A 15,337-nucleotide genomic window follows, 5' to 3' on the forward strand; every position below is an offset into this window, starting at 1 on the left:
CTCGTTGGTAGTTGTTGGACGCGGGCACGCAACCTTCTTCTGCGCGTTTTTCTAATCACACATTTCTTTGGAAAATTCTTTATTGTTATTATTTTTCTTTCTCTCCCTTTTAATTTTTTTTTCTTGATTTCATATCTCTCCTCTTCATTCATGGGACACGATAATGGCTAGTACAACATGGGTTTTAAATAATAGAAATAATAATGATATTTATGAGTATATAGTACATTGTAAATAAGCAAATGAAACTTTTCATATTTTATTAAGGTTGAACATTTTTCTATTGAAGCTATATAGGCCATTTTCACAAGAACATATAACAATTTCACAAACCAATAATGTTTATAACAATATTTTCCTCAAATAGGAATACTTTTCTTTCTAAACAATTTTCCAAATGAACATGAATTTTTTTGTGTGCTAAGCATAGAACAATGGTTCCCGTGAACCAGGAAGGTTGCTATCCTCAATAAAAAAAATGATACGGACTTACTAAAAAATGTTTTCCATACTCCAACGAGAACTACTGACACTTCAATCTAGTTGTTCGCTGGATGGTTTCTAGACTGATAAACTCGGCTGGTGCTGATTTGTTACGAGAAAAAAAAAACACTGTTAACTAACTGATGAGTCCCGATAAAACCAACAAGCGAACAGACTAATATTCAGTGAAAAAGTTGTCTTCATAGCACTCCTTTTGCATTCTACAATTTACTTTCTAAGGATTTTTATCTGCAGTAGGGTTAAAACTTTGGTTGTGAAATATTTGTGTGTGTTACAATAGCCGCACTTTGTTAAGCTTAAACGAATTTGGCTAAGTGTTGTGTTTTTATCATTCGCAAGGCACAAAAGAAAGTAGAGGCATATAGTGACAAGCCCATAGGAAAACCAACCAAACATAAAAGGTATACAAGTTGAAAATGCAGACCTTGTTATGACTTATCGGGCAAGAGAAAAAGGAGGCTTGACATGATAGGACGAGTAGATATAGTCTGACAATGGATACAATTATGTATTTAGAAAATATTATAAAATAACAATAATGCATATTTAAGAAACTAAGAATGTTGCCACTCTTTACATGAGACTAGCTATCCTTTATGGAACAAACTTTTTTTCCTACAGGTAAAATATTTTTTACTTACCCTTTAAAGTAGAATATTTTTTTTGGTTAGAAACAAGTTGGAGGGATGCGGTTTCTGTAAGAAAGGTTTCCAGAGACACTAATTCTGAAACAGGTTTCCCTAGTTTCTGGTGGGATCCAAGAAACATTTTTGCTGTCTTCAAATCCCTAAATCATTTGTTAGGGAGTCCCTAGTTTTTCCCCAGAAACGGTTCTGTTCGGTAAGGATTCTTCAGTTTGTGGAGATAAACAATTTATGGAACCAAGGCCTTTGTGTCATGTCAGCGGTTTTAATATCCCACATGTCATTGTCATCCCCACCCTTCTTCTACCTCTCCCACCCCTTTCTGGTCAGGACAACATACGGTGGCAGCGCCCCTCGTGATAACTGACTCACCGAGGGATCTAGTGACCCCATCTACAAGGCAGCATCTGTCTCGATCGGGGGGGGGGGGGGGGGGGGGGGGGGGAGGTGAATGGGAGGCGTTGGGGCCCAACGAGGAAGCAACGGGCCTAAATAGGAGTAGCCTAGATCGTAGGAAGAATCGATCCAGTCAAGTATATTCTCATAATGGCTCTGTTCGCTTATCTTATAATCTGTATTTTTTAGCTTGTTTTTTCAGCCGGAACAGTATTTTTCTCTCACAACAAATCAGTCGGAACAGTGTTTCGGCTTGTTTTTTCAGGGAAGCGAATGGGGCCAATATACATGTCGAAATCAAAATCCAAAAGCGACGCGAGCTTTACCAGAAAGCCCTAAGGATCCAAACTTGTGTCATTCTCACTGTCTAAAGGATCTAACCAGAATTTGTAATATAAAAAAGGCTCAATGTGTTCCACGTAAAAAATATATAGTCAAAAGTTCTCCAAAAGGAAAATTCCAATAGCTTTATTCTTTCCTTCTGATTCCATGAATTGACCTTTCCAAAAAGAAAACAAAGAAATTCTTACCACGATGATTTTATTCTAATAAAATGCTTATGTATAATTCTTAACATAAGCCACAAAAAAGGTTAAAAACATAAGAAAAATGTCGATGTTGATGTGCACCCATTGGTTTTACACTACTTTAAGTGCATATATGATAAGGTGTACCAATCAAGTCCAGTGCCAAATCATCGCTTTTCGTATGCATCGACATTACTTTCCTTAGGAGACTCTCAACAATATAACGTAGCTATTAGCTCTGACACAATTTATTCGGCAGTACTGACTTTTAGCACATAGCTTATAACATGAGTAGACCTACATGACAACCTCACATTTAAGATCACGAGAACGCCAGGAGTGAACCCGGCCTCAGGGTGGCCACGTCATCAAAATGAGCGAGGGCCATTGGATTAGGATCGAGCGGTGGCTCGATGGGCCTGGCCATCGACGCCAGCGGTCGCTGCTGCGTTGACGGTCAGGTGGCCGCTACGTTGATGGTGACAACGCCTGTGCACCATTTCCATTGTCGAGCGTTGATTGGCCCCCTCGGGGTGTTGTCGATCGTGGATTGGCTGGAGTGAACCTGGCCCTAGCTGTAGTGGCATCCTGGAAGGCCTGGCAACGCCCGGGACAGCCGGACACTGAAAGCATCTATACCCCTAGTTGGGTTTCGGTGATTAATAATGACACGAGATTACTGTGACTAACGTGTGTTTTGCATAGGGTCAGGCTACTACCATAGCTTCAGTGTTACCATAGGCCGACCCAGCTATCGAGTCCACCGAGTAGACCTAGACCGTTTCACCTCCACTTCCAGTGACAGAGGGTCCGACCGCTCAGAGTTCAGGGTCCGAGGATGATGCAGCTCAATTTTATATCTCTCACCACATCTCAGCGCCCGACTCGTCTGCTTCTACCCCATCGTCCTACTCTTAGGTTTTGGTGCTTGACGCCAAAGGAGGGAGAGAGTGAGTATGTTAGATTTAGGGGGAGCTTGTGAGATGGACTCGATCTTTTGTGTGTGATACTTCAAGCATTCACATTTACTCATGCATTGTGTTATATGTGATATATGTGTGATTGTGAATTTTATGTGACATGTGTGCTCTCTACTTTGATATATACGTCATGCCACTTTGTTATGCTCATATGCTTTGATTCCGTGTTTTACTCTTTACTTTGTGTACTCATACGTATTTCATATCTTGTGAGTACATTGCGTTGGCTTGGATCATATAAGCATGCCTAACCCTTTTTTGTTCTTATTGTCATTTGCTTATATGAACCAAGCATGTTGAAAACCTCACTCATCTCTTATACATACTCAAGGTTGTGTTGTCATCAATCACCAAAAAAGAGAAGATTGAAAGCATCTAGGCCCCTAGTTGGGTTTCGGTGATTAATGACGACATGAGATTACTGTGACTAACGTGTGTTTTACAGAGGCAACTTGAGTTAGGTCATGATAATGATGATTGTTTGGGCAATTATGGTTTTCATGCCCCTATCGATGGAAATCGTTTCGGCTCTCAAAGGATGGATGACAAGGTTAAGGACAGACTAGTTCTAAGTATCGTTTGACGTTAGAGAGAAACTTAGAGTAGTTTAGGACTTTGTTTTTCATTTGGCCGTACTATTAAGGGAGGTATAAACTAGTAGTTTGACCTAGGTGAGTCTAATAGGTTATGTGTGGTGTACACTTATCAAACTTAGCATTTGATAGCTCAAGAATAGCCCAAAGATCAATTGGTTTCAACCTCATTCACAAAGGATTTTGAATTAAAAGTGAATGAAGGGTCAAATATTGACCGAACACTATTTTAGTGATGACCGGACTCACAGGTGCTACGTCCGGTCAGTGATCAGCGTGCACAGCAGAAGCCGAAGAGTGACCAGATGCTACACAGTGATTGAAACCGGACGCACCTCTAGTCGTATCTATAGTAGCAGGGCCTCGCTGTCAGGGAGGACCGGACGATGAACAGTTGTTGACACAAAAATGTGGCGATGTGATCAACACACAGCAAGCTGAAAAGATCTGCTTAGAGTAAGCTCAAAGAACCGCTAGGCTTCAAACACAGGATCGGTCGGTTTCGGGACCGAAGGCGTGCCAGTCAATTTGACCCTGCAATTGATAAGGAGAAAATAATCAATAATTTAAGGTAGAACATACCGGTGTTGCACCAAACAGTTCCGATATATGGCTAGATAGCCAATTCAATGGGGCCATCGACTAAATAGTCGATATCCAGCATATCAGTAAAGCAAGGATCGCTGAATTGAAGATTATCGGCTAATATCAATGATGATGGTACGAATTCAAAATAACTGATACTCATGGGTCATAGCGATTTATTATGATTGATTAATCCAAACAGAACAAGTACTATACACCCAAATATAAGTAATATAAAGAAACATCATCAGTAGATGGATATAACCAATGTAAAGCATTGAGCCGATAAGTTTAACGAAAAAGGATATAACATACGAATAAATCGACTGTCTAGTATAAATGAATCTACCAACGCTCTAAATCTAATATGTTACCATCAACAGTGAGGTTCGACCGGATCGATACAGCTACGATAATGATAACAAACTAAAGCCAAAGAATCCATAAAACCATCTATATATTGATAGGTTCATGAAAAATATGCTACATAGCCGATTTAGGTAGAAAAATGATTATAGCATGTGAACAATCGACTATTTAATATAAACATATTTATAAATTCATCAAATCTAACCTATTTGTCTTAAACAGTGGGGTTCGACCGGATCGATGGCAGCCATAATAAAGATAACAGATTAAACCTTTAAAATAAACAGATCTATTCACATTTAACAGAATCATGAAAACATACTATAAGCGTTAAAGTACGGGCAATCGGCTATTTAGCTGATGCAGGCATAGCAAACAGCCAAGGTCATGCCTAGCCGAAAGTAAATCTATCAACTAGCATACTCTGATTTAAAGTGCTAACAGTGGGGATCGACCGGATCGTTGCAGCCATAATAGCGAGCTATAGACCAGATTCAACTAGCTAGTAAACCTACTCAAGATCAGACATACCTTGGCCGCATACTATGCACTATCAAGATCAAAGTAGGACGGCCGATAAAACATAATCCATCGTTTGAAGTAAAAAATATCGTAATATAGCAAAATAAACGATGGACTAAAAGGATGTGAGGCCGATCTCGATCGAGCAGGTTGATATTACCGAAACTAATGACACTAGAAACATTAGCAAGATCGATAACTTAATAAATCTACCCGAAGGATGCCACTCTTAGGTAGAGCCGGTAACTTGACATTAATCTAATTTGAGAAGTTGAGCTTAACCCATGACAGCCGTACTTGAACTAGATAAGGATCGATAACTAACTTATACTATAGCTCATAAGAGGTCAGCCGGACCGATGCAGCCTTACAAACAAAAGTATAAGCCGTGATGGTACTCACAGACAAGCCGAAGGTCGACCGGATCGATGCAGCCCTGCTTGTTGAAGAACTCGCCGAGATCTACATTACTCCTACTTCTAAGGGTTGGTGTGAAGCCAAAAAAGTAAAGACTGATTTTGATTGATGTGTGATGTCCTCGATACAATGGCCGGTGGTTTATATTTATACCATGGGCTGACACAAAGTTCTAACCCTACACGACTAGACAATTCTTAAACGAAAAGAAAACAATCTAATTTTACATAATTAGGACTCCATGATTTCCATTCGTGTAGAGCCTATCTCCATTATGCCCGGTGATGCCGTAGCCTTTCACGATCTTGTGCATGAAGAATTCCTTTTGTTACTCCTTCCCTTTTATTCTTGTGCACGTGTATATGATCAACCAACACATAGACTTGCCTTTTTAATATTGTGTGCATGCACGTTATTGCTCTCCAATACTTTCACGTGAGGAGCAAACCTATCCATGGACTTGGCTTGTCTGTACACCATCAACCAAGGCAGGTAACATGATATATATGGAGTCTGGCTGGTCCTGATTACTCCGTATATGAATAATAAAATATTTTGGCCATGATGTTAATCTCGTTGGATAATGAACATCCTTTCTAATGTATCACTAGCTTGTTTCTCCATACTTGTTGCTCTTGCTATCCATCATACTTGACCGAATATAATAATCAGTCATGCACGAGAATGATACGTGCTTTCACCAATCTTTTAGCTTCTCCTTGCCTTTCGTTTATTCCACGTGAAGAGGTCTTGGACATCAAGCTTCTCAAAAATATATTAAATAATATTTTCTAGCCGGCTCCAAATTTCGGTGTCAACAACAGTAAACAACCGGACGCTTAGTTTGCAGCGTTAGGTCAACATCAGAGAGGGTCCAGAGACCAAAATTCCTGATCGGACACGTCCGGTGGATGTTGACCGGACGCTGGCCAGCGTCAGATCGCTCTAACAGCCTTCCCTGACAGGCTAACGCCACGTAGCCATTGGTTACTGATCGGACGCGTTCGGTCACTTCGACCGGTGCGTCCAGTCATCCCGAAAACTGCTGAGTTGGATAATAACGATTATGTTTTAAAGTGGGGAGTATATATACTTCTTCTACTCGTCCAACTTAGCTCTCTTGCCCATTTGTTAAGCTGAGAAACACTTTTAGAGTGCAAGGGAGAGCAAAAGCCTAGTGGGGTGATTAAGATTTGATAATTCAAGATTAAGGACCTCATTAATACATAGGGAGTAGCAAGTGTGCATCCACTGTTCTCATTAGGCTTGTCTTGATTAAGTGAGAGTTTGTGTTTGTTACTCTTGGTGATCACCATCACCTAGACGATTCGGTGGTGATTAGAGACTTGGTGATCATCCGACGGAGCTTGTGGATGACTCAAGTCATGGTGTGAGCGGTTATGGGCGATTCACCGCAACGGAGTGTCAAAGAATCAGCCCGTAGAGAGCACTTCATCCTTGCGCGGATCAAGGGGGAGCTACACCCTTGCGCGGGTGCTCCAACAAGGACTAGTGAGGAGTGGCGACTCTCCGATACTTCGAAAAAACTTCGCCATGTTCATCTCCTTCTCTTTACTTTGAGCATTTATATTTGAGCAATTCAATTCATGTCTTTACATTCTTAGAATTGCCATGCTAGAATAAGATAAAAACATATGGTGCAAAACTTTTATGCGGTAGAACAATAAAAACACTTGTAGACAAAAGTGGTGAAATGAGCTAAATACAGGACTTAATTATTGAAAGAAATTTAGAGTTAGCCTAATTCACCTCGGCAGCACCAGCGTCGCTGAAAGGGTGGTCCCACGGCTAGTGGGAGGAGGAGGGTCCGCTGCTCAGTGTTTGGGAGGCTGTTCCCTGGAAAACGGTGAGGTCGTGCACAAACAGGGGAGGGCCCGCGCGTCAGGGGTCGTGAGGAGAGGGGGGAGGGTCCGCGCGTCAGCGGCGCTAGGGTATGGGTGGCTCGCGTCAATGGATGTGCCGCCGGCCCTGTCCACTTTGCTTGGATGAGGAGACGCCGAGGCTGCCGCTCCAGGTGCTGTTCCAGCTGCCCCTCCGTCCTCCCGTCTGCGAGAGGTGGGCAATCCGGTTACTCAGCGCCCTCTCTTTTCCTTGCTTTTTCCCTGTGTCCATTGCTGCTTTGATCCGTGCGGCTCGCCGCGCGTGGGTTGTAGGTGTTGGAGAGGTGCGGTGGCTCGTCGGCTCACCGGATTTGTGAGGTAGGGGGCGGCGGCGCGACTGCAGCGGACCTCGGACAGCGAGCGGACGCCGTGGCTATGGCGGACAGTCTTCGCGTAGGTATGGTTCCTCGGTAGTGATTTTCTCAGTACAAGTGTCCAACATTTTGATCCTTTCTCCTTTTGGGGGCCTCCATTTTCCCTTCATGTTTGTCAATGTCGCGCTGCTTGTGCGTCTTGCCTTTTCTGAGCGTCTATTTTTGGGTTCGCGTTGGTCAATATCGTACTGCTTGTGCCTTTTTTTGGGGGGGGGGGAGGGGGGGGGGGGAGGGGGAGGGGGCGGTAGGGTTTCAGCGTCTTCGAAAGGTATACTATCTTTGAAGGTTTTAGTGTGGTGATTCAATCAAGTTTTTCTAGGGATGTGTTTGGTTCTTTAGTCGCTCCTAAAATTCATGTCACATCGGGAGCATTAAATATAGATTAATTACAAAACCAATTACATAGATGGAGGCTAATTTCTGAGACGAATTTTTTAAGCCTAATTAATCTGTCATTAGCACATGTTTACTGTAGCACTACGTTGTCAAATCATGGACCAATTAGGCTTAAAAGATTCGTCTCGTAAATTAGTCGTAAGTTGTGCAATTAGTTTCGTAATTAGTCTATATTTAATACTCCATGCATGTGTCCAAACATTCGATGTGACAGAAATTTTAGGAGGTCTTGTAGGAACCAAACAGGGTCTAGGTCATGTAGTTTTTAGCCTGGTACTACTTTGACAGAATTAAATGCCAAGTTTTGTAGCAGAGCTAGAGCAGAGCGAGGGGACTGCGTCACTTAGGGGGTGTTTGGATTCAGCTACTAAAATTTAGGTGGTGTGTCGGGAGGATGTTGCATGGGGTGTTCAGATACTAATAAAAAACAAATTACATAATCCGTCAGTACTCCACGAGACGATTTTTTTAAACCTAATTAATCCATCATTAACACATGTTTACTGTAGCAAAACATTGTCAAATCATGGACTAATTAGGCTTAAAAGATTCGTTTCGCAAATTAGTCGCAAACTATGCAATTAGTTTCGTAATTAATCTATATTTAATACTCCATGCATGTGTCTAAACATTCGATTGGACAGCGACTAAAATTTAGGAGGGGCAACCGAACACCCCCTTAAGCGCGGCTTTACGTTAATGTGCTATATGAATAGGGAAATCAGTAGGCGTGGTACCTCATGGCAATGGTTTTTTTTTGGACTTGCTTTACAGCATGTGCACCATTTTTTTAGAAGAGTTTAGCATGTGCTTCATTAGGAGGATTAGGGTCTAGATTATAGGAAGAGCATGTGGACACTAATAGGATAGCTTTGAGAGTTTTATGGTGGTAATTCAATCAAGTTTTTCTAGGTCATGTAGATTTTAACCTGGTACTACTCCGACAGAAATAAATCCTAGGTTGGTTGCTGTCTTTCGCGTTGCTTAGTACCATGAATGCCAAAAAAAGAAAAAAGGAGTCCAGGTGGGGTTTCAAGCCTATAAAACTTATCTAAACATATAATTCAAGTGGGAATAGCATCATTAGGATCTAATTAGAGTGCTCAACTTGGTGAGAATTGAAGACAGTTGGGAGATTCATTGAGGTTACATGCCATGCTTTGTGATGGGTTGAATCAGCTGCTTAGCTAGCGCACTGGCCATCTTGGGAGTTGGAACAGAGGAGGAGTGGTCAGATAAAGAGTGGAGGATGCCAAGATGAGAATAGGAAAAGGTCAAAGGCTCGAAGCATCGGTGCATGGGCAGTACAGAGGAGGAGTGGTCAGATAAAGAGTGGAGGATGCCAAGATGAGAATAGGAAAAGGTCAAAGGCTCGAAGCATCGGTGCATGGGCAGTAGGCGAGTGGATTAGCGCCGTGCGTAGGAAGCGATGATTTCTTTTCCCTGATGCATTCTGGATTCTGTTGGTGCAGTGTGCGGTGGGTTCATCGGCTGGGTAGAGAATTAGTGGTAACAACTGAGCTATATGATGATGATACTCGAGCTTCGGGACCTGTAATACCAAAAGTACAATGCTTTTGTGAAGTGCAGAACATCTTGCCAGCAAATCTATGATGTGGCTCACCGGTTCTGTGTGGAGTTGGATCCATCTTTTGGGGATATCTATGACTCTACTCAGTCCTTCTGAGGCGCATCGAGCGAACAAACCTTGTCACACGTTGCTGCTTTTGGTGACCGAGTGAGGCTTGAGGCATCGTATGCGGCCAAGGAATTGGCTGATATACGTGATATCATATGCCCCGTGTTCCGTAGGATCAGGCCACCAATCAGCCTTACCAAGTTCAATGACGGACCATGCATCTATCAGGTACCAGCTCCTTTCCCTATGTACATACATTATAGTACTCATTCTGCTATGTGTCTTCTCCATAAGCAAGAAGCAAACCAAAACAAGATTAGAGCTCTATCTGAATATATAGTTAACTGTTGTATGACTGTATCCTATCGTTTCAAAATCAGGCGGGTGGATCAGGCTATCCTACGGTCCATCTCCGTGCTATCCTTGATGTCATTGTTTGAAGGTTAAACCTACCAAAACAATGACGCTGTTCGAGGCGGAAGCGGTTGCTATCTGCCGGTTCCTAAGGCCCGCCACACATGTGCTGGGTTATAGCGTAGTTGACCAGAACTACCCTACTCTTGCTAAGTTAGTATCTGAGATGAACAGATATAATGAGCAGATAGCCGAACTGCAGACTTGTGCTGACAAGGCTGTAGGAATGGTACACCGTGCCCATGAAAGCATCAAGGACGTGCATGAGTTTTTCATTAAGGCACGCGAATGTAATACGACAAGCTACTGACATGCACACTTGCCTTGCCAGGAACTATACATGTCTTTGAAGCTAGAGACGAGGTATGCAAAGCCATCTACATCGGCTTCGGTAAACAGGTGCGTCTTAGTTCTATTCCATGATTTCTAGAAGTTTTCCATTGCACCTAAGCTTTAGTATAGGTACATGTGCTGGTAGCTTTGCCGTGGACATATATTTCCGCTCAAAATTTAGTTTGGATATACAGGTGACGTGCAGCAGATTAGTGGTTTGGATATATAGGTGACAAACAGCAGATTGGTGTACGGATATAGTGTGCTGATTAGCTTTGTCTTGATTCTAGATTACCTTAGTTGACAATTTAATTTTGGTGTCCATGGGTGTGTTCTCTCCTGGTTGCTGGGCTCAGAACATACCTAAAATCATATCTTCTTTTTGACAGTAATAAGTGTATGGTACATCCTCTCTTTGGAATGACCGCCTTCCACATTGCCTAGAAAGATCTGGCTATATGACCATTAGCCATGGCTTATGGCCCTGCGTGTTCTAAATCCCAAGTTTTAGATGTAGACGATAGTTTAAGCTCTTCCTTAGTGGTTACTGCTGTTGTTGCAGTTGAAACAGAGGTTTTCAAGGCCTGGACTGCATCTGAGGGAATCCTGGTGAAAGTTTCTAACCATAACGTTTGCCATCTGTTTTGACCTGACCTCTATCATGCCGGATAAAATATGATGGAGCCTTATCATGCCGGTTTTCAACTGACCTCTATTTTGACGATGTAAACAGGTTCTTCCCCGACGCTTTTGATGGAGCTGATGCTGGTGGTTTGTCATAGTGAACCTGTGCACTTAGTTGATCGTGTGATCGTGTTGCATGTACTGTGCTGTGCCATCCCAAGAACTATGTCGGGATCGTGTCGCATGTACTATGCTGTGCCGCCCCAGGAACTATGTCTGACTACCGTTCTATTGTAGAAATGACTCTGTGTAGGATCTATGTACTGTGCTGCTTTTGCATCTCGCGCTCCAGTTTGGAGATCTGGTTTATGGGCTCCATGTGTCATGTACGGTCTATGTGGTATTTGTTCAATAGCTTTACAAATACGGCGTCCTGGTCGGCGCACGCAATTTATGTACGCTTTTACCTGTCCACGTAGCGATATTTGTGGTGCCAAACACAAGGAAGGCCGCGATACTATCACCGTAGAATATGAGTCCGTCTACCATATAACCATGTTTTTTTATGTAGTTTCAACATATGATTTTTTTTTGCACCATAGGATTAAGATTCAACAGTCTTTATCCTTTTTCTACCTTCAGCCTCTACAGATTAAAATCATAATTTTTTTTCTATAGAAGGACAAATCACAGATCCGCCGTCGCCGCTACCGCGGCGAGCTCGCCAATCACCGTCGCCGGCGTCGGTGATCACTGGTGAGAGAGAGAGGGAGAGATTTTTTTTGTTCTAAAACACGTGTGTTGTATAGCATTTCTGTAAAATGTGTTCGCTGTTCTATTCGTTCACCATTTGTTCTAAAAAAAACATGGTTGATCGTTACTCACGCGCAGAGGCGCGCACAAATTACTAGTATGATGATCTAGAGTGTGTACATAAGACTTACTCTTAATCAAGACATGGCTTCTCTCTTCTATTAAAATATAAGACATAGCTCTATCTTCTATTAAAATATAAACAACATGTTCGCTGGTTGATTTCTAGGCTGATAAGCTCGGCTGGTGTTGGCTTGTTGTGAGAGAAAAATACTATCGGCTGGCTTATAAATCCTGACTGAAACCAACGAGGGAACTTGCTGAAAATAACATGCTTAAAGCTAGCTCATGTCATTGGAGGTGCCTAGCAAAACAGGTAAAGTGGAACTTCAATGCTGATTCTATTGTCCATCTAGATCACTTTTACATTATATCTGAAAATTATAGCAACTCAGTAAGCCACAAATAATTAAAAACTATCAAAATATAAGTATGTACATATTTCAAAATTCAATTTTTTTTTATCTTTGATCAACAGTTAGTTTAACCATATAAAAAAGTTTACAATATAAAAGTGGATATTGTCTTTAATGATCAAACTTTTGTTGCTGTAAATTATATATTTCGAGAGAAAATAGTGATAAAGGCCTATGTTTGAAGACCGCATCGTCATGTTTGATATTTTAAGAAGGGAGTATGAAACCCAGTTAAAAAAAACTCGGCCTCAAAATATAGAGATTTCTCTCGAAGTGAAGTGGTGACTTGAGAATGGACTCACCTGTCAGGTTTCCAAATTGTGCAAAGTGCAAAAGTTTCAATTGGCCATAACCCATAGAGGCCAAGCGAGATCAAGTGTAATTTTACACTTTTTTTTTCTCTGTCTGATAAGGAAAGACGTCTCATTTGGATCAGGATGGTTCGTGCGGGGTAGTCTTCTCATCCTAACTCTCGATACCTGCCGGTACATCGGCACTGTAAGAGTGACCGGCAGAAGACGCGGAAGTTTCTCCAACGACGATGACCATGGGGCTCCGCACGGCATGCTTCTCGGACACCCACTTCAGCTCCCCCTCGACCACCGCTTTCGTCGGCGTGTTCGCCTCCCTCTTGACCGTGACAACGAAGTCCCTTTTCTGGCCAATGTCGCTGAACGCCAGAGTCGACGGGTTCACCGCTACGTCGACGCCCGGAGCGAATACCTCCGCGCTGTACGTCTCCTCGGCCTCCCCCACGTTCGTCACCGTCCGCTTCGCCTCCACCTGCCGCAAGTCGTAGCCCGTGACGATCATGATGGAAGGGTAGTTCAGGTCCTTCGCCGCGATCTCCCCGGTCTCCGCGCACGAGGCGTGCGCCGGCTCGACGATTTTGCGTATCCTGTCCTCGCCGAGGCCCATGCCGCATAGATACGGGATGAAGTCACCGGCGGTGAGGTCATATACGAGGCCCTGGGTCCATGGCCTTCGTGGGGTTCACCTCGCCAGCGCCCGTCACGAAGTAGCCCGCGCCGTCGCCGGCCATGGCGTCCCCGGGTCCAACCGGGTCGGCTGTTGTGACGATCGCCGATTTAATCGCGGCGGGCGACCACTCCTGGTGCGCCTTCTTGACCATCGCCGTGACGCCGCTGACGTGCGCTGCCGCCAATGACGTGGCCACCTTGATCAGCGTGTCGGTGTACTCCACGTCGCCGTGTGGCGCCACCGCGAGCGTGTTCGCGCACGGCGCGCTGACGTCAGGCTTCAAGATCCCGCTGCCGTGCTCGACGTTCGTGACGACACGGCGGTCGGCGTCGCTGGCGGCCACGGTGAGCAGCCAAGGCGCGTTGCTCTCGACCTTGAACATGTCCGGGCTGCTGCTCCCGGCCGGCGTGCAGACCAACACGCCCTGGGCGACGGCGCTGTACGACGGTGCGGTCACGGCATCGTCGTGGAACACCGTGCTGTCTCGGTGCTGTTGAAGGACATCGATATGACGTCGACGCCGTCGTCCACCGCGGCGTCCATCCCTGCTCTTACTTCTTTCGGGTGGCACTCCTCGTTGCACACGTGGTACAACGCGAGGTGCGCCTTCGGCGCCACCGCGAACGCCTCGTCGTAATCGATTCCAAGAACGGATGCGCGCTGCAGGGAATTTCCATGCGCATCACTTGTGTCTACGAATGTTCTGAACCCAACCAGCTTGTTGTTGTATGCTTGGTTGTTGTCACACTTGCCCTTCCACTTGACCGGAGGCGGTAGCATCCCTTCGGCTTCGGAGCTGGCAGTGATGTCGCCAGCGGCGACGCCGGCGTCAAGGATGCCAATGATCATACCGTCGCCCATGTTGCCCTCGCTCCACACGCCATCCCTCACATTGTCAAGACACAAAAGCTCCGAAGAAGCCGGAGTGTCGACGGCCATAAGCTTGTAGCTCTTGTCCGGGATGATCTCGACGAACCAGGGGAGCCTCGCCATGTCCTCGGCCTCCTTCCGTGTGAGCCACGCCGAGAACCCGCTCACCACATGGCTATACGAGTAGATGAGGCGCGACTCCGCCGTCGGGAACCGCTCCGCGGTCGCCGGGTCGCTAGTGTTGCACACCTGCTCGAGGAGTTGCGTGTGCCATTGCTCGAGCGCCTCCGGCTCGTCGACGCCAACCAGACCGTCCGGGCGGCGGACGGCGACGAGGTATGCGGCGAGCGGGTTGTCATTGTCGGACGCTCGACGGATGGACGAGATGAGGTGAGACGAACACAAAACGATGAGGAGGGCGAGGTGAAACCGGGGTGTCATGGTTGTAGCGAGCGAGGAACTTGTGGTGGAGCTTAAAAGGAGCAGAGACAAACGAAACACGCTTTTGTATTGCTTCCTCCAGCTGCAGCGAGTCTAAACTTAGTAAAAGGTAACCGTGTTCCGTGTTCATCTTACGTGACGTGAATTTCAATTGAGCCCCAGTTGGCTTATTTATCTGACGGTTGCAGTGTGTTACAGCGGAACATACGATCATTTTAATGAAACTTTTTTGACAACTTCTGCCCGAGACCTATCCACTAAAGCTCGTGGCCGGGTTAAAACCCGCAAGGCTCGGCCCGAGCAGACTCAGGGGCTGTTTGGCATAGCTTTTTACAGCTCCGGCTCGGCTGACACTGAAGCATGCAGCCGGTGGAGCTACAAATCCCGACTCCTTCTCTTTCTAGTTCATTTTTAGTTTGGGGAAGCAAAACAACTCCTTGCTATAGGCAAAAGTAACACTACAATGAATGGGAGGAGCCGGAGCTCTCGAGAACCATACCAAATAGGTCCTCAGTTTGCTCAGGACTAACTCCATGAA

The 15,337-nt window shown here is 44.7% G+C and overlaps 2 protein-coding genes across 2 annotated transcripts; both read right to left on the reverse strand.

Moving 5' to 3' along the window:
* Positions 1 to 12,972: 12,972 nt before the first annotated feature.
* Positions 12,973 to 13,425, reverse strand: LOC136465994 (subtilisin-like protease 3). Its single transcript, XM_066464517.1, has one exon. It carries the CDS (start codon positions 13,423 to 13,425, stop codon positions 12,973 to 12,975), a length of 453 nt encoding a protein of 150 aa, XP_066320614.1.
* A 516-nt stretch (positions 13,426 to 13,941) lies between these two features.
* On the reverse strand, positions 13,942 to 14,799 carry LOC136465995 (subtilisin-like protease). Its single transcript, XM_066464518.1, has one exon. It carries the CDS (start codon positions 14,797 to 14,799, stop codon positions 13,942 to 13,944), a length of 858 nt encoding a protein of 285 aa, XP_066320615.1.
* Between the last annotated feature and the right edge of the window lie 538 nt (positions 14,800 to 15,337).

Source organism: Miscanthus floridulus, chromosome 7 (genome assembly GCF_019320115.1).
Source record: "Miscanthus floridulus cultivar M001 chromosome 7, ASM1932011v1, whole genome shotgun sequence".
NCBI classification, from domain to species: domain Eukaryota; kingdom Viridiplantae; phylum Streptophyta; class Magnoliopsida; order Poales; family Poaceae; genus Miscanthus; species Miscanthus floridulus.

Coding starts and splice junctions, on each gene's coding strand:
- LOC136465995 (XM_066464518.1), bottom strand. CDS start 14,799: ATGACACCCCGGTTTCACCTCGCCCTCCTCATCGTTTTGTGTTCGTCT.
- LOC136465994 (XM_066464517.1), bottom strand. CDS start 13,425: ATGGGCCTCGGCGAGGACAGGATACGCAAAATCGTCGAGCCGGCGCAC.